Source organism: Acanthochromis polyacanthus, chromosome 12 (assembly GCF_021347895.1).
Source record: "Acanthochromis polyacanthus isolate Apoly-LR-REF ecotype Palm Island chromosome 12, KAUST_Apoly_ChrSc, whole genome shotgun sequence".
NCBI classification, from domain to species: domain Eukaryota; kingdom Metazoa; phylum Chordata; class Actinopteri; family Pomacentridae; genus Acanthochromis; species Acanthochromis polyacanthus.
The window spans coordinates 31644508-31664185 of record NC_067124.1 but is presented as its reverse complement, the minus strand read 5'-3'; the positions used below and the strand labels follow the sequence as shown (position 1 = coordinate 31664185).

Below are 19678 nucleotides of genomic sequence, written 5' to 3'. Positions count from 1 at the left end.
TCAAAGTTAACAGTTTTATTTCAGCGTCAACAAAGTTTCCAAAAAGTTGTTAAATAATCTGAACTAATACAGCTTTTCTTTGCTTCCATGCAACTCCTAACCTGTAAAAACCACAGGAGATTTTTTTCAAGTTACTGTAACACTTTATTTTCTTAAATACCACAGAATATTAGTACAGTCAATTACACATATTTTTAGAGGCAGAAAACATTCTGGTCCCTCTCACCCTGCTTTTATGAAAGGGATAAAGGGAAGCCTTGGGTGGTATCTGAGGCTACATTTGTTCACACACACGCAAACACAAACTTACACTCATTATCCAGCAACACGTAGAAGATGGCCATCATTATCCATGCTGGATTCTCCATCTTAGGTTTCACAGAGGCCCACATGACAATTCGCAGCACCAACTCAAAGAAGATGACCATCATTATCCATGTGGTGACAAACAATCTACTTAGCAAAAAAAAATACTGGTTGCATTCCAACTGCTCCCTCCCCTTTTCAACGATGCCGATTTCTCAGTAGTAATTGTTTTGGTCCTTTTGATGCTCAGGACAATAGCCTTATCTTACAAGCAGGGCTGATGAGAGGTTTAGAGACACCAATGGCCAATTGGAAATCGTTAGCCTATAATGAAGCCTTTCAGCAAAGCATTAGACCGCATGAGAGCTTCAATCTTGTCGCCCACCGATCGATAACAAAAGGGAGGTCCAGGTTTCTCTGAACTGGAGTAAAAGTTTACTCAGTTTATTCTAAATGGTTGTATTTATATAGCGCTTTTTATCCAAAGCACTTTACATGATACATCACATTCACCCATTCACACACTGATGGCAGAAGCTGCCACGCAAGGCGCTAACCACGACCCATCAGGAGCAATTAGGGGTTCGGTGTCTTGCTCAGGGACACCTTGACATGAGCACGACAGGCCGAGGATCAAACCGGCAACCTTCCAGTTACAAGACAGCCACTCTACCCACTGATCCATGTCGCCCCAGGTTATTCTGAATTATGACATTTCCAAGGATCAACACGAAACCGGAATAACCACATTAACAGCCTCCATGCATGTAAACATAGCCAGTGTTGTCAGGTACAGTATATACAGTGTTGATTCAGGCAGTGCATGATGAGACCAGGTCAGAAATGCCAAAGTCTGGAGTTAAAAGGTTCATATTTTGGGGACGTTATGGTTCATTCTCACTCGTCTGACATTCTGTCTGGCCCGGGACTTCATCTTTCAGTAGTACCGTCACTGAAGCAATAACAGTTTCATTGGCACATTAAACACCGTCATGAAAAGAGAGTGCAATCGTTGTTACTTCTGACATTTTGTGAGATAAAAATCTAAGCGGCATTATCAGTGAAGCCATGTCTTTGTGGTATTCTTTGTTTATATAAGAAAAGTCATCGACTGAAGGAAAGAGAATAAAAGATGACTCTTCAGAGTAACAGTGCAGCAGTATGAAACGATGTATTCAGTCTGATAGGCAGGAGGACACTAAACACTCTCTGAAAAGATGTAGCAAAACAGGAATGTGCTGTATTCCACCAGAAAGAAAACATGCATTCAGTTCTGAATGCTTTTAGGTGGAGACGAAATGGGATGCAAACAACTTCCCCAAAGAAACACAGCTTATTTACAGGGTAAGAAAGAAGTGCAAGGCTAAGCTTTCATAGACATTCACACACGTAATATCCACAGTATATACCAAAAAGACATGCGTAGAGGCACATACATATTCATCATACAATAACAAAAAGCAAAACACCAGTCAGACACAGCTGTTGTGACTCAAATCTGATCAACCGACAATGAAAGCGATGCGCGCAAAGCACTGACATCATGGGATGTGAAAAAGGCAAAAGCTGAAGTTCCAGCCCTTTGAATAAAAAAGATTAACATCGTCACCCACAGCAAAGAGACATCACTAATCTTCCATCCATCTCTTTACCGATACAGAGCGCCTGCCTCATCTTCAACAGAATGCTATCGCCCAAAGAAAACGGCTCCTTTTTCGTTTTTATAAAAGAGACACAATATTTGGTTTTCAAATTGGGTTCTTAACTTTCATCGATTGTGTTCAAACATTTCTGTGGCACAGTGTTAGTGCCTATAAAATGAATTCAAAAAATTAATTCCCTGCTTTGATATCTAAAGAGACAATCTCAGGGAAAGCATGTTAAATAAATGCCAGACAGGTGCATCTAGAAGAACAGTAATTTATTTAATATTGGATTGGAATTAGCATCCAATATGCAAAGTCTCCCAGGACTGTAAATTGTAAAAATAAATGACTGCATGAGTTGAAATGCTACAATTTGATTACGACAGTCAGATTATTCTAAATACAATTAAGGCATTTTGAGCCTATTCATTTTTCTGCTCACCTGAGGGGTGTACTACGAAGCAATATTAATGAGAAAGCAAAGTGTGCTGAGCTTAAAGTCGGAGTTTCTGGTGTCACAAAGGTGGTTCTTTTTTTAATTCGGCCAGATCACCATGGAAACTGATGGTGCTCAGATAGTCAGCTGATCAGTAAGTTGGAAATGCAGCTAAACGAAGCCATGCAGTCAAAGTATTGTAACCTGTATGGGTCTTTTGGCCAAAGGAAACTCAATGCATTCAGCTGGTGATGCAGAAAATGCATGAATGTGTTCTTATGCTTGCTCCTGATTTGCCGCCAAGTCCATTTTACACTGCCGGGACTGCAGCTAATAGAGAATATTGAATAACATTATTTTTAAGGTTCATTTAGCCAAAAACTACAGTGACTTCCATGCACCCTTCATTATGGATCAGTGTCAAAATATCATGTTTGAATGTATGAGGTTTAAAGCGGCCATATTATGCAAAATTCATGTTTTCATTGTTTTCGAACATGAATACATCTCCCTAGTGTGTCTGGAGATATGAGAAAAAACATCTCAGATGGATTTAAAGCTACAAAAACAGCCCATTTGGAACAGAAGGTAAAACCAGGGTTATTTTAGGAATGGTGGAGTGAATGAACTGTACTGCATATGAACTAAAATACACATTCTGGGGACATGTGAGACTTTACACCAGCTTGGGGAAAATGGTAACAATATGGCACCTTTAAAGTTTAAGCAGCCGCACTGAAAATACACCGAGTGGTCATAACTCGCACAGTTTTCTATCAGCATACCTTTCTTGCCGTATGTGCAGAAAGAGTGCTTTTTGCTGTGGTGCATTTTTTAGATTCTTCATAGCACTACTTTATAATAACCCATTCTTCTTCACTGAAGTACGCAGCATGCAATCTGTGAAATTTCTGCAGAAAAAGAGCAAAGTAACAGGTCAAAATGTCCCCATTTATGTGAGCACGATCAGAGGCTGATTGTTAAAGAAGGCTGGTAACCACTGTCATGATACCCGTTTTCTGAGATTGGGTTTTGGGGTTTTGTTCAGCCAGTTAACGCAAAGAAAGCCTGGCTAAAATCACCTTGCTTCATAACACACCCCTCAGGACGGAACCACTGTTTTTGTAAAGTGAGGTAAAACAACTTTGCAGAATAATGAAAGAGAGGAGTAAAGATGCAATGACTTGTTGCAGTGTTTGAGTACCATCTGCATTGCTACAGAAAAATAACAAGATTCCCTTTTCTGTGTTGTAAGTCACAAAAACACACCCTCAGTCACTTTTTAGTTCACTGTAGTTTGGCAGATCACAGAAAGAAGAAATAGTCATAAGTCACTGTCACAAACTGATAACTCTCATTGACAAAGACATCTGAATAATTTTTAAAACGGTCACTACAGAATAAAATAAATTAGACTTTTTTTTTTTCCTCTTTGAAAAATCGATTCTTACTCCTCCTTCTCCTGGAGAGAGGCACGTACACGATTGCGCACAATAAAAGCAGTAAGAGCACTGCAGCAGGCAGTGAAGATGAAGAGTGCAACGGCATCGTGCGCCAGATCTCCGTGGAGACGCTCGTAGAAGGGACGGCGCTCCGTGAAGTCTGTTCGCAGCGCTTCGATCTGCATCAGGGTGCATACCACCACGAACACGTGAAAGATCTGGTGGCCCTGCCCGATGAAGTCACACTTCCCAGGGAACAAACTCTCTGGGTGAGGGCAGCAAAAGAAGTAGGCGCTGATTAGGAAAAAGAGCACATGGTAGAAATGGTACGCCACAATTGGGTCAGAGCAGCCCTCCTGGTAGCACCTGTAAATGCGATGAACCACTGGGCTTATGTCTAAACAGTAAGCCAAGGCCGAGGGCACCACTTGGAAGAGCTTGATAGCTACCTTAGGCAGCTCGGGGCTGGCATATTTGCCGTAGCAGCAGCCGAAGCAAGTAAGCCAAGCCAAGAAAGCTGCAGCGGGTAAAAAGAACCCCTGCACGCTGGTGTGCAGCTCTTTCTCTATGGCATAGTAATAGTGTGCCAGAGCACTCCCGTACTGGTAGACAGCAACCCCCACATAGTCGAGGAAGTAGAAGGTGTAGTACGAGAGCTCCGACTTGGCAGAGAGGAGATGAGCGAGAGCACTGAAGGAGAGGTAGGTGAAAGCTGCCAGGAGCACAATGAAGAGGGGCTGGGCGTGAGGGTCTCGCAAAAAATCCACCGTCTCCGAGATCTCCTGCCACTTCACCAAGATGATGAGGGCGGCCAGCAGGTGGGTCCACACATTGATGGTCTCGTTGTGCCGCTGGAAGATGGTGAGGAAGTAGTAACGCCAGCTGTGGTGCGGCTGTCGGTAGCCGGTATGGATGTGACGCTCGCGGAACACCCAGGGAACGTCGGAGATCTTCACAGTGCAAGGCAGCGTCGGGAAGGCCGACTCCAGCAGCTGGGGGATCTGTCGCAGCTGCTGGGCGTTGATAAAGAGCCGACCGATCTGCTCCATCACCACCGTTGCCATGGCAAACTGGAAACAACAGAGGAGGGTGGAGAGAATGAACCAACAGTCAGTTAGTCAAGTTTCTGGCATCAAAACACACTGGTCCTCAAGTCTGTCCACATGTATAAACACATGTATAGACTACAGCTTGTGTTCCTGCAATAGGAACAACATAAAGTGAAGCAACAACTAATGGAATAATCAATTAGTTGTCACCTAATAAAGTAATGACCAACTCTTTGAATGATGGATTTTTTTGGTCCGAGTAATTCTTTCTGAAAAAATTCCAGCTTCCTTAAATTGATCTTTTTTCTGGTTTCTTTACCCTTTTTGATTGTGGACAAAACAGGACATGTCTTATCTCCGAATTTGGAGGTGTGGATCAACATCTATTCCCCATTTTCTGACAAAACAATCGATCAAATAATCAAGAAATTAGTCGACAATGAAAATAATCATTAGTTGGTTTTTCATAAAGTCAAGCAGTAGTGCAGCAGTTATTTGGTCAGTGAACAGAAAATACAAACAGAAAACCTTTGAAGTTATTTATCAAGCAAAAATATCAAATATTCTCAGGTTGTACACTTATGTTTTACAGTGCATTCACGTGGCGTCGGAGGAATATGAGTAAATGAGATCCGACTGGGGAATTTCACATGAAGAACCACACAAGTTAGAACAACAACTTATTCCTTGTTGCTCGTTTGTCTTAGCTAACAATCAATTTGTAATACGGAAATAAGTGGAAACCCTTAGTTGCTGACTGTAGAGAGTGAAATAGATTAGTTTGAAAGCTTATAAACCTGATAATGAGTTGGGTACAGTAACCTTGCACTGCCATCAGCTATTAACCTTTTTAAACCGCCAATATTGTGGTTTTTTGTTTGCCGTTTTCTGTTTCCTTCAGTGTGTTACATAGCTGTTTTTTGTGCATGCAAAAGGTCTGCAAATTTACAATTCCACACGAAGGGGAAGCTTCTGCTCGTTTGCCTTGTCTGAAGCCCTAAACCATGTTACATATTTGCATAACACCTGCACAGTAGCTGCTTTGGCAAATCCTCGACAAAGAATGAGCAGCTCCCTTGCAGTCCACAATTATTTCCTCACTAGAGCAGCTTCTAATTGAGCTACATCCCTACAATCAGAGAACAGGGGTTGTAGTATGTAACCAATAAAATGGTGGGTGGCTTAAAGCGACAGGAGCTAAACAGAGCATTTCAGACAGAGGGTGAGAAGACATGCTAGAACAATGTATATTATGAGAAAAACAAAGTGTTTTTGTCAAAATTTAAACATGTCAACATACACTACTGCTCAATAGTTTGAAGTCATTTAGAAATGTCCTTGTTTTTGAAAGAAAAGCAGTTTTTTTCAATGTAGATAACATTAAATTAATCAGAAATGCAGTTTAGACATTGTTAATGTGATAAATGACTATTCTAGCTGGAAACAGATGATTATTGATGGAATATTTATAAATGAATACAGAGGAACATTTCCAGCAACCATCACTCCTGTGTTCTAATGCTACATTGTGTTAACTTATTGTGTGGAAAGGCTAATTGATGATTAGAAAACCCTTGTACAATTACATTAGTACATGAATAAAAGTGTGAATTTTCATGGAAAACATGAAATTGCCTGGGTGACCCCAAATCTTTGAATGATAGTATATTTTAGAAGATCTGAAAAAACTAATGATAAACCTCTAAATGTGCATAAAATGGGTTCTTTAGAGTCTGAGCAATAAACTGCAATGAATCTCCTTTGCAGTGCAGATTGTTGCTTTCACATTCCAATTTAAATGCACGTGGATGCACAGGCAGAAAAAGCATTTCCACACACAGGAAGTGGAATTCCAAGGATAAGTGAATGTGCATATTATCTGTTCATAAATTAAATATCCTCTGTTGTGTGCAGTTGGTTGAACAAACAACGGATTTAACACATCATCTAGGGCACCAGGAAATTGGTCAGTCTCACCATTTTTTCACTCTTATTTGAGCATGAAAATAATTATAAGTTGCAAGTTTCAATTTGAGTAAATGAAAAAAATCTGGTTAAATGAAGTAATCAATCGGACGCTTGATCGATGACAGTTACGTTGACATGTTTTCCTTAAAGCTGCTGTAATTGAATATCTATTCTGAGCACTAGGAGCAGTGACATTTCCTGATAAAATTGACTTATTATGACCATTTTAGTTTGTTTTCAAACAGGAAATATTTTTGATTTTAGCAGCTAACAGCTCCAGTATGTCGGCTAACTTCGTTTCTGGTCTGGTGGTGTTCAGTGGGTGTATTTTTGGCCGTAAACAGCTCCATGCTCTAGCTGCAGCTGAGGGTGCAGAGCGTTATGAGCCAGAAAACAAAGCAATAACGTGTAGATTGTTATAATAAAAGGCTCCATAGACACGAACTGCAATGTTGATCTGTGTTCACAGGGAACCCATTCACGTTTTACACGGACCATTTCATCTAAAAGTAATAAACTATTGATTAGTTTAGTTTTAAGCATTTTCATTTGGAGAAGGATTCTGATGTTTCCTGATGGGTTCTGGCCATCTGATTGGTGTCACTGAATCAGGCCTTTAAACTGCTCCTCAGCATTATGCATCGCTCTGAGTGACGGTTGCTCACCACAGGACCTCAGGTGCAATAAAGCTCTGACCTTATCTGCCCTCATTTTCATAAATTCTTCCAGTGATGTCCTTGTCAGTATCAGATGTCAGAATGAGGAACTGCCTCCTGAGCTTGAAAACAGAACCTGGTGTTTTCTATATCAGAGTAAATGGTTTTTAATGCATAAGACAGCTGACCAATACCATTTAAAAAAAAAACTAAAAAAAATCAAAGGTAATAGATAAACCCTTAAATTTACATACAGTACGTGGGAACAACTTACTACATAGAGAGAACAGAAAGGAATAGGTTGCAGCGCAGAAGACAGATGACCACAGTCATTTGCACTGAAACAGTGGCCAATTGTCACAGCATTAATGGTACATGGGTACAAGACCCGTCATGTCTCTGATTCCAGTTCACTATCTACGTAAACTGCCATGAAAAACATTCTGGTAGCTTTGCGACGTGTTTCAACAGACAAGGCATTTTGGTGGCTGCTCCTTTTTTACATAAAGTTCAGGTCAAGGTTATTCTATTCAAATCACAGGTGACTAGTGCGACTCAGCACCTCCTGAAACCGTAGATGATCTGAAATGAAGAGCAACTACATGGCTTATATCTCACCTCAAACATTTTTAGAAATACTTTTTGGAAAACTATTTTCAGAACAGAAAATAATCTTATCAAATTAACCAGTGTTGCTCTGATTTGATACCTGAGAATTGCACAGTTGTAGCCTACATTAGTTTCCTGGCTGTTGGTTATCACCGGTCAGTCATTGTGGGACTGCCTGGTGGTACAGGCATCAAGCGTCCAATACTGGAAAGCAGTGCCCCATCTTAAGTCCATAAACACCTTTGTGGACATGCAGCATATTATGCATTAGGGATCATCACAATCTAGGCCAATCAAAGACTCATTAATTGTCGTTATTGGTGCAAACCTAAGCCTGATCCTTTTTTAGCATTCACAGTTTTCGTCAAGGGAAAGCCAAGTTTTTGGCGGGACACTTAGGATGCAAATTTTGAATGATTTCCTTGATAATGTGCAACAGTTTTAATCTATAACTCAATAACTGATGATTCAAATCGACTACAGTGGATAATGGTCTGTGCTGGTAATACTATTTAAGTTAACAGACACATGGTTCAAGTCAGAGAGGCAGCTTTGTTATATCTGCCACTGGACTGGCTTAATGGCTGGAGGTCATGAACCATCACAGAAGTTTTTGTCATCGTGGCATCTAACTAGCTGAACCCAAACAATGCTCTCTGCTGGCCGATATGAGCTGCCCTTAGTCTGAGTGACTGTCTAATCTGGCTGCTACTGTATTAAACAGTAAGAGGTTCCAACTAGCAGCATAACAGGTACATAAACAGTTAATAAACACCACTTTATTAGATCTGTACTGGCAAATACTAAATACTTAATGATTAAGATGAGATCAGGGCAATAAAATGTGACCGACCATCTGTACTTCACATCTCTACCTGTTTATCAAGGAGTAATCTGCTTGTTTGTTTATTCAAATCTAGCCGAAATTATTTTTGACTAAACCTCGTTGTAAATATGGCAGAGTTCCTGTTTGTTGCGAAACGAACAAATTCACTTCAATTGCCTAATCACATTACGGACACCATTCCGATTTGCTGATCTTTTGCATAAATAAGTGCATAGGCCACCCACGTGCATTTGTCCCCCAAACGAAAACATGACATAAGCAAAAGATTTTTATTTATAAAAACAAAAAAGGCTATAACATTTAGTAATGGATGCAACAATGTCTGCAACAGTGGAGCTGCAACGAATAAACGATTTGTCGTCAAATAGTACATTCATGACCAATTACTCTGATAATTTATTATTTTGTAACGGGAAAAGTCTGAATTATTATAAAATAATTGCAAAAACAAAAGGCATATTATTAAAACCATCATTAGAGGCAGTTCTACCCAACAGAGGCAGGAATCATGAAAATTTTTAACGTGAGCAGAAATCTTTTGGAAACACTTTGGAGTTTAGTTTGGTGCAGTTTTCTATACGGCCGCTTTTATCTGAATCAAGGAGTCATAATGTTCAAAAACACATAGTTATAGTCTGTGGTCAAAACACAAGTGTGTCTTCTGTGAAACTTTTGCGTTTCTCATTACATTTGATGCATTACAGGCAATACTATAGCTCTTTTTTTCAAAGGTTTGGCTACGGTGTGTAATTTAATTTTTGGACTGTAATTAACAGATAATTTCTGGATGCCTTTATATGTGAAATGAATAAATGAGCTATTAGTTCTAAAAAAAATGTAACCTCAGGAATGAAATCAGTTACTTCGGTCACAATGTTGGGGCTGTACTCACAATTTGGCAAATGTAAAACTGCATGATATGAGTTGAATAGGTCCATTTAAGCTATTTCAGCAGTTAAAAACAAAAGGATTGGCTATAACACAGTTCACACAGCAGGTTAAAGAAAAAAATATGCAAAAGCAAAAACTGTGACAAAACGATGACTGCTCCAACAAACAACAGCACAAATGTAACGTATAGAGGAGGGAGGGGCTCTTATAAGGACACCAGGATTAAAAACCACAGTGTTAACCGGTGGATCTTCCTGGGTTTTTACACTAAAGCTCCCAGGAGCAGAGGCATGGATCAGGCTAAGTGGTATGAACACGGGCCGAGGATGAGGAGGAAAAGGCGTGCGGTGATGAATGGGACATTACGTAACATAACCCCATCCGTCGTCCACACCCTCGGCTTCCAACGAGGGCTGCGAGGCTTTGAAATATTCATAGGTGCAGAAAAATGCCCCACTACAACCAAAGGAGCGTGTAAAATGTGGACCTCGGGCCTATATGGGCCTGTTGCAGCCCAATTCCCACCGGCGGATCCGCACCTGATCGGCGTGTCTGCTTCAGCTGTGACACATTTCCATCATCCACCTTCTCGACGCTAATCATGAAATTCCTCATGTGCATCAAAAACCTCTGCTGGCTGGGAAAAAAGCCCCAGAAATTCCACCGATATAACCTGACAGGCGCTCTTTTTTTCTAAGGCGCATCTATCTCACGGTATGAGACACTTGCAGCGACAAAATGCCAGAAATGTTCCGGGTTGTTTAATAACCTGCCCGTAATGAAAAGCAACGTACCTGTCGACGGTAGAATCACTCCGAGGTGTTGAATAATGAAGCGCTGGGTGGGTGAATTGGAGCCGCGCAGAATATGGATAACATTGTTTGAAGGGGCGGCAGAAGACAGAGGATGACCGTGACGGGAGCAGCAGCCTGGCGGAGCTTCACGGCGCAGCTGCCGGGAGGAAACCAGGCTTGGTGACGGGCGCAGCTCTTGGCCAATCAGCGGCCGCGGGGCTACGCCAATCACAGCAGCAAGGTGGTCAATCAGCCCCGCCCACTCTGCACACAAATTCTTCCACATTTCATCAGATAGAAGACTTTACAGCTTCCTCTGGTTGTGTCATTTTTAGCTGAGCTCTTATTTAAACAGACGGTTTACTGGTTTGGCCTAAAATACACCAAACAAATATATAAATGCAGCATGCTTGATGGAAGCTTAAACAAAAGAGAACTTCAAGAACTTTGATTTGCACTGAGGTATATATAACTCCAACCTTTTTACATGTCATTATTCCTGCTCTCATTTGCACATATCTCACCTTCATGCACCACAGTGGGTCTATCAGGCAGCTGCGGAGGAGCTGGACAACACTCCTTTGTCAGGGATCTGGCTTTCTGCACTTTAGAGTTTACAGTGGGAACTCCACTGAATCTCATTTGGTAATCAAAACAAGAAATTTCCACGCTTGGCTGCTGTGGTCGAGTCAGTTTTTATTGCCTGCATCTTTCCCTCGTTTCTCATTCTGCAACAAAGTGTTCTTTGTCAGTCTTACAGTTTCTGAAAGATCTGCATTGTTTCTTGAGTCAAAACCTCCTACTCAGTGTATACTCCCCAAAGAGGAAGGTTCAGGGAGTGACCACGATAACAATGAATGAATTTGTATTTATCTACTCAAGGATGATCTGTGTCTTACAACTTGAATGATGTCAAGGTAAGCTGGAATTCTTGTGGAACCAATAGAAAGTTATTCCAAATGTCCAGACCAGACTGAGTAAAGGTTCCTGAAGAAGAGCCAGCTGTTTGGTCAGACTGGCGAGGAGCACTGCACCGTGGGACATCGTTCAGGGACGATGAGTTCAGCAGTTTCTGCTGAACACATGATAAAGTGGGATTGTGCAGCAGCATGTGTGGGTGTGTGTGGTGATACAGACTCGAACACGCATCTGCAAACAGTGTTACACTGTGTGCGCAAAGTATTTAGTTCCCTGTAAAACAACAAGAACATGTGTGACAGGGGTTATCATATGCAGAGTTGTGCGGGATGGGTTTTATCATAGGTGTAGTTTCACAAAAAGGTAACATTTCTATTGTTGTCGTATGCTGGATTGAGTGAAAAGGTTGATGCATGAGTTGGGCTATGTGTGATTCATGCAAATTTTAGCAGTATTTTGAACTTATACTGGGTGAAATTCTTATAAATCTGAACTTACAACACTTTGAAATGTCAAATTAATGAGGTCTTTGTAAAAAAAAAAAAGAAAAATCTGTCAATAACATGCAGTTTATTTTCTAATACATGAACTAATGCATGAGCCTTTAAGAAGCAAATAGAGTCAGGTGAAACTACTGAGCCCAAGTGATTTTATAAAGCAATAAAAAGTAACGCTCAACAAGTGAAGTTATCAAACTGGTCAGGCAGCTTTGGAAAAGTCATTGAACTCGCATATTTTCTGAACGAATGCCACTTGGCGCCAAGTGACCTTGCCAGCTCAGGATACAGGTTTAGACACTGACTGCAAGTCTGTGCAAGATGCAAGCAAATGTAAATAAACACACAAATGCTGACAAGAATTCTGACTACTTACACAAAACACAAATCATGCAGGTACCACTTCCTAACTGTGTGAAGAAGCCTGTAATTGAAGGCCGTGAATTGCTTTTGGAAAGACATGTATTTTCAGTTAGAAACACCCACATGCTCATCAGAGGACATTTTAAACTCTTCTAACTCATACCTACAAGAATAGGGGACAATTTCAATGCTGTATCCAGTTAGCTACTTGTATAATTAGATATTTCTATTCGAAATTGAAAATATCACATATAAACCAACAATAAATGAAGAAACTTCTGTGTGTATGTGTCCGTTCTTCACTTTTCTCCACATTTTTTTCCCGATCTGCTTCAACCATGACAGGTCTTTTGTTGGGGCCCTGAGGAAGTGCAGTGTCCTCTTTGAAGTCATTCAGATGAAGGGTGGTGTCATTGTTGGGTTCCTTGTCAGACCTTCGGCTGCCTGTGGGCCCCCTTAGGCAGGAAACAACCACAAAGGCAAATGACACTGGAAAAGCTGCTTGTATATAAATGTGCTTTTGACCTATTATCATCAAATTTTATTAAATATTATGATCAAGTACCCAATAATAGTCATTTCTATTCTTACTTTTTCATATTTTTTTCATGATTTAAAGATACAGCTATTAAGTGATTTGTGAAAAACATCTGTAAAAATAAGCCCAATTCTAGTTTCCATAAGTTTTCCTGATTTTCTCGTGTGTCCTGGTGTTTAAAGATGAGTAGCTCATGCAATGCTATTTCAACATATGCTTTCAAAACCCACAAATAGCAATAGAAACAGCCTTCCTTTGGTTTTAAAGGGCAAGTGAAGGCCTTTTAGTCTAGTTTTTATTCCACCCATGTATTCCAAGAATGTATTTTCTCTGTACTTACTGTATTGCACATAACTGATGCAGCTCAAGCCAACAATATATATAATAGAAAAGAAAAAATCCATAGTGCTCAGAAGTTCAGACAAGTATAATACAGGGGCTCTTTAGAGGGGGACTGATGCAAGAGGTAATCGAAGATTGAAATAGGAGGTCTATGCTGCTTCACATGTAGCTTTATTCTAACAATCTTTGGCTGTGTTATTAGATTTTCATTATAAAAAAACAATTTAAATAAAGGCTTTTTAACTTTTTGCTGAAGATGGTGTCTTGAATCTTTATTTCTTTTTTTAACTCTTTTCTCCTGGCAAAGAGCACCTTCATTATGCTTCTTTAAATTTCAAGCGCTCTGGATTATCTTCTTTTGTATTAGACTTTTTGCTTGTTTGTTTGTTTGTTTGAGCTACATCACTTCAGCATGGTACATACAGGAAGAATACATAACTGGACTAAATGGATGGATCAGTTTTGACAGCAGAAGATTTGCTTAAACATTTTTTAAAAGTATTGTCACTGTAGGTACATCAATAACTGGCAGTACTATTAGTAATAGCAATGTTTATTTTATTGTTGTAAGTATAATATTGTCAGAAAATGTCTTTCTCAAACTTACAGCAGCAAGATTCAACTTTTTTTTACAGGACAAAGTATGGGTAATGACATTGTAAGGATTTATTCAGCATTTGCAAATTCATACCTTAAAAAATATAATATTTTTCTTGATAGAAACACCATTGAATAAAAGCAAATGTGCATTTTTGAAAATTATAGATTCACCGTTAACATTGACAGGAAATTGTCCAGTTTATTTACTGTTGTTACATTATTGACATACACAAAATGTCTTTGGGTTTTTTCATTGTTGTTTTTTTTAACTGTAGACAGGTAAATAACAGGAATACGACAGCTCACTCTGCAATGAAACATGTTTTTGTTTCTTTTATCTGTCTGAAACCTGGTGACCTTTCAGCTTTATCTTGTGACCCCTGAGAATCACTATAGTTGCCACTAGGTGTCAGCAGTGTCAAAGTATTACTAACAGTCAACAGCCTACAGCGAGGCCCAAAACTATTACTATCCATGCCAAATTTATAGCGACTTTTTATTTGAGCAAAAGGTTTCTTCTGGCTGGAAATGACATAAACAAGTGACAAAAGCTTTTAAGTCCTTGTGTTGGTGATGCCAATGATGAATTTTAAGTATTATTATTTATTTTTGCAGTGTAACCATGCTATGCTCAGCAGCAGATCTCTAATCAGTTACTAGTCAATTGCAAGTTATGACTAAAGCCAAAGAGCTTGGGGAGCTGCTGTTGGGCTTCATCACTGAGAGAAATATGCATTGTGGCTGCTCACAAAATGTGGAATAGATTATAAAATCATATCCAAAGTACTCGTGGCCACAGTGAAAATCAACAACATAGGGTTAAAGGACTTGAACATTGTGAACATTTTCAAAGGAAGTAGTAGGAAGTCAAGTTACCCATGAGAACTGTAGTGGAAGAGGCCAACAAGAATGCCAGAATCACCATCAAGCCCACTGATAACAGAACAATTTTGGACGTGGCATTAGTGAGAATTTCTCACTAAAATAGTTTAAAAATCCATAAGCAATATCTCTAGCACAATGTCTTACTATCTTTTGTCATTTCTTTCTGGAATTTTCAGTCAGTAGAAACCTAATGGTGAAAAGCTGGTGACTATGAAATATTTTCCACTTCCTTGTATGTCACACCAACATGTTAAAACACGATAAATTCCAATTATTACATCAAACATATATGCGACACAAATAACACTCCATCTCAGATTTCATGAGGCTGAATAAATTCAACAAGCCAGGACAGAATATATATTAAACTGCATATAAAAAACTTTATTGGAAAAACCCTGGTACTGCATCATACGATCGATTCAAGTTACAGCATGATCAACAGCTTACAACAGTATGTGATGTCATCCAGCATGAACAAGTAAGAGGAGCAACTTATTACAAGCAAATGCCTCTTAAAGAAAACACAGTGTACTGAGCTGCCAAAGAGAAACCTACAATAATAGAAAAGTTACACTACTTCTAACGGAAATCTAACAGCAGATTTGCCAGCATATCCAGAACGAATGCAATAAAGAACTGCAGAAGAAATCATTCATCAAAAATACAGCTTATCTTTGGAGATGTAACGATTGTTTTGAAGACTGTAAACAAATTAACTCTGCATTTCTTTCATCGCCTCCTTGTTCTTCCTCACTTCCTCAAGCTTCCTGTCCTGTTAGTGTACAGAAATGAAGAATCAAATCAGTAATTTTCATTTTATTCAGCATTAAACATGAGCATATGTCGGCACAAGAGGAGCTCACCTTCTCCTTGAACTTGTCGTTGAGAGCCGCCATCCGTGCAGAGTGGTTCTCTTTGTTTGCCTCCATCTTCTGATTGAGCTTCTCTTGCGCCGACTTCATGAAGCTGCAGTTCTCCTCTATGGCCTTCTGTATGACCTCCTTCTCGTGCTCTCGTTTCTCAGCAAGATGTTTCAACCTTTCAGCCTCGTGGCTCTGGCAAAAGGACAAGAGACAACTTTCACATCAAGCTAACACAACAGGAATCCTAAACCTGCGTGTTAGAGCTGTTTGTCTACATCTATCAGCTGTTTGTGGTGTGTCTGTGGGTACCTTGCGGCGTTCTTCAGCAGCCTCTAGTTTTCTTTTAATCTCATCCAGCGACATTTCCTTTTTCTTAATGGGGGACAATGGAAACTCCCCCTTAGCATCTGGGGTTGAGGGGCTCAGGATGACCTCAAACGCTTGGCCTGATGCCCGTTTGTTCAGCTCCTTGATTTGCATGTCTGTAAAACAGGACATTTGTTAGCGTTGACTGGCACAATGACAGCTTATGGCACATCTGTGATGGTGTGAGATCAACACCAGCATTATAATATTTGAACTAAACTTAAATATCAGCGCAAATATCAGCGCAATAGTTGCTGTTTGTGTGACGAATTATACTTAAGTGATTATCCAAACTGTTAGCTACTTAGTGCTATGGCTACTCTAAAGCAGTGCTTCCACTGAAATTCATTGTCTGTCTGAAGATAAAGGAGGCTAAGCCTTCGATCTTTTCAGGGGTCACTGCTTTGTCACAGAGGCCAGAAACAACCAATAACCTCTGACGGCTGTTTCTGAGAAGGGAATGAAAACATGCACCAAAAGAAAAATTGTTTTTCTAGACTGTGTAGGTGCTGCATGTGCAACTTACCACACCCCCCACATCAAAAGGTCATTAGTGGTATACGGTTAAATAACATGTAGGTTCAACTGGTTTAGCAATCATATACTGTTGCTTTCTTGTAACTGGACAGCTGTGATACTCAACATATAACCAAAGGGACAAAACAAGTCTGCAACCGGGATGCAGCGACCATTTCACTAATTCACAATAAAAATAAACCTGTTTTTATAGTAAATGTTCAATAATGTTCTTTGGCTGTTGTTTAGTTCGTAGTTTCTAAGAAAGGGGAGCTCCTAACCTTTAAATGTTGATACTTTTCATCTGACAAATATCATTGTGTCTTTATTAAATGGCTTCTGATGTTAGTAGCAGTATTTTACAAATCATTATTAACATTTTTTTTAAAGTTACAAAAGTATTGCTGCATCTCTTAAGTCTTCTTGTCTACATACAGTTAATATTTGCATCGTTTACACTTACCTCCACTGCCTGCCATTTTTGCAGAGATTTCGCAGAGTATCTTTAATATCGCTGTGACAAAAACAGAAAAAAAGCCAAATTAATATCAACTAATGTATGCCTAGTTACACAATAGAAAAATGATAATTTCACTTGAAAGGACATCCGCACACAATGGGGCTGATGTTAACAGCTCATGTTTTGACAGGTCATCGGTCATGCATGCGCGCAATCCCTCAGAAAAAACACAGCGAGGTTTTTCTCATTTTAAAGTCAGCGTGGCATGTTTTGAGAACTCAAAGAGAAGCTAATAATTGAATTCCTCCAACAAATGCACCCATGTTGATTCATTTTTCTAAAAGTTACGTGATGTGGATTCAGGCTGCACGATATTGGAAGAAAACGAACAGTGGGATATCTAGCTCTCTGCAATGGATATTACAGGACGACAAAGGTGGGTTAAATAACTTTGCATAGAAGGAATGAATCACCTTAGCATGATAGGGGTCATTTGTAGGGGTGAGTGTCTGCATCAAAAATAAATCATTTAAGCAAAGATGAAAAATGCCACCTGGAACATTTCCATATGATCTAATACTTAAAAAGGGACCCAAAATTATTATTTTGCTTTGGATGACAATCAGATCTAACTTTGCAGTCATAAAGAGCTCTGTGGTGCAGATTTATATAATCAAACAAACTGTCGCCCTGTGTGGCAGCATTGCCAACAAAATACCCATTTTTGATCATCTTTTCTGTAGCTGAAATATTACCATACAGCTGATGTTGTGTTTCTTTTGCAACCAAATCTTTGCTTTTCTCTTCTCTTCCTTGCTCATGTCAACAGAATGAATATTTCTTTATCTTAAGCATCCAAGATGACTTAAATTGGAGTGAATGAAACTATATTAGATAAACTTGTCTTTCTGTTTCAAGCAGGGGGGAAAAATTGCAGCATAGTGCAGTTGAGGTAATTCACCTCACATCACATTGCACACGCTGCACTGTCGATTCCAAGTTAACATATTGTCCTAATGTGGATGCAATAAATCACAGCAGTTACTATGACACATTCCACTGTTATAACGTTGCATAACCTGTTAAATTGCGAGTCAGAACATGACACTGTGCAAACGATGATCGCACATGGGAAGGGGTTGCAGCTTGAACACAAAGTCTAGTAAAAAAAAAAAAAAAAAAAAAAGATGCCCACAGCTGCAGGCTGCACAAACACTTCTGCAGCTTTACATTAAAAGGTGGGGGCGGGGCAACATAACTGCTGCACAAAAACCACAATATAAATGCACAAAAATGAAAATGAAGGCATTACGAAAACCCAATGAATTACATAAAAATTGTAAATGGCGGCAGGAAAGAAGTAGCAGCTAAACTAGTGGACTTTGTTAGATAAACATAACATGCTTTAATGTTACATAACACTACAAAAACTACAAATTAACAAGCAAAATGTGTGTAACTTGAGTGCATAATTTATATTGTGTGGATAGCTGTAAAAAAAGAAAGTTATAAAGATGATGAATTACAACTTTTCAAACTATCTTCAGCAGTAAAATGTGTTTTCTGAACAGCGGCCATAACAATAAAACTCAGGTAATGACTTCAATTGACTTCAATGATGCTGCGCAGTATAAGAAAAACGTCCAAAACTCGTTTAAACTCTCTGAAAACGTCGTGTGGGCGGATTAAACGGCTGAATAAACATTAGCAGGAGTCTATTGTTCTCACCGTCAAGTGCTTGAGTTGAAGAGCAGACCTCCGCCACCTTCCTCTTCTTCTCCAGTCAAACCGCCAACATCTGCACCTTCGCGCACAAACCCACCGACCCTCCTCCGTCTCCAGTGACGTTGGCGCTCATTGGTTACAAACTCACCAATCAGAGGAGGCGTTGGAAGAGCAGAAAAAGCGCCAAGAAGTGGAGGCAGAGAAAAACAGGCAACAAAGTTGGCAGCAGGCATGCTGCTGCAGGTTGTGTAACTGTCAGTGAAGTGAAGTCATCCACATTCACCAAGTAAGTGATGATAAACACACAGAACAGTGAGTGCTACACTGGGAGGGACTGGATGGTAGTTTGTAAAGCCCAACAGAGTTACATAATATTAATAAAAACAATTTGTTCTTCTCAAATTCCCTGTTTATGCTGTTATTCATCCTCATATTTATATTTTGCTATTAGTATCTTTATATTGTTATTTATCTTGCATATCTATACAGCCTTACATACTTGCAATGTATGTATTTGCATTACATTGCATATCCATCCATCCATTCTCTATACACCGCTTTATCCTCACTAGGGTCGCGGGGGGTGCTGGAGCCTATCCCAGCCTTTATATACAGTCTGTGATCCCAGCTGACTCAGGCGAAGTCAGGGGACACCCTGGACAGGTCGCCAGTCTGTCACAGGGCTACATATACAGACAAACAATCACTCTCACATTCACACCTACGGACAATTTAGAGTTACATTGCATATACTATAGCCTATGAAGTATTTACACATATATTTTGTATACTTACATTCACTGTTTATACACTTAATAATGCTCATACTGTATGTATTTGAGCACATACATACCACACTTAAAGTTATTTCACTTAGACATTTTATATTATACTTTATGCTGCTTTGCAAGTCATTGTGCACAGCTTATTTTCTATTTTGTAGACTTTTGTACATCTT

At 39.6% G+C, this 19678-nt stretch overlaps 2 protein-coding genes across 2 annotated transcripts; both read right to left on the bottom strand.

Annotated features, from left to right (window-relative positions):
• Positions 1-289: 289 nt before the first annotated feature.
• On the bottom strand, positions 290-10819 carry paqr7b (progestin and adipoQ receptor family member VII, b). Its single transcript, XM_022193437.2, has 2 exons — positions 10645-10819; positions 290-4900 (listed from the first exon to the last, which is right to left on the bottom strand). Exon 2 carries the CDS (start codon positions 4892-4894, stop codon positions 3836-3838), a length of 1059 nt encoding a protein of 352 aa, XP_022049129.1. The 5' UTR covers positions 4895-4900; positions 10645-10819; the 3' UTR covers positions 290-3835.
• Positions 10820-15146: 4327 nt separating this feature from the next.
• stmn1b (stathmin 1b) lies at positions 15147-18846 on the bottom strand. Its single transcript, XM_022193436.2, has 5 exons — positions 18724-18846; positions 16999-17049; positions 15963-16135; positions 15654-15845; positions 15147-15562 (listed from the first exon to the last, which is right to left on the bottom strand). The coding sequence occupies exons 2-5, from the start codon at positions 17012-17014 to the stop codon at positions 15503-15505; spliced, it is 441 nt and encodes a 146-aa protein (XP_022049128.1). The 5' UTR covers positions 17015-17049; positions 18724-18846; the 3' UTR covers positions 15147-15502.
• Between the last annotated feature and the right edge of the window lie 832 nt (positions 18847-19678).

Coding starts and splice junctions, on each gene's coding strand:
- paqr7b (XM_022193437.2), bottom strand. CDS start 4,894: ATGGCAACGGTGGTGATGGAGCAGATCGGTCGGCTCTTTATCAACGCC.
- stmn1b (XM_022193436.2), bottom strand. Junction 15,846..15,962: donor CTGCTGAAGAACGCCGCAAG/GTACCCACAGAC, acceptor TCCTTTTGCCAG/AGCCACGAGGCTGAAAGGTT. Junction 15,563..15,653: donor ACGACAAGTTCAAGGAGAAG/GTGAGCTCCTCT, acceptor GTACACTAACAG/GACAGGAAGCTTGAGGAAGT.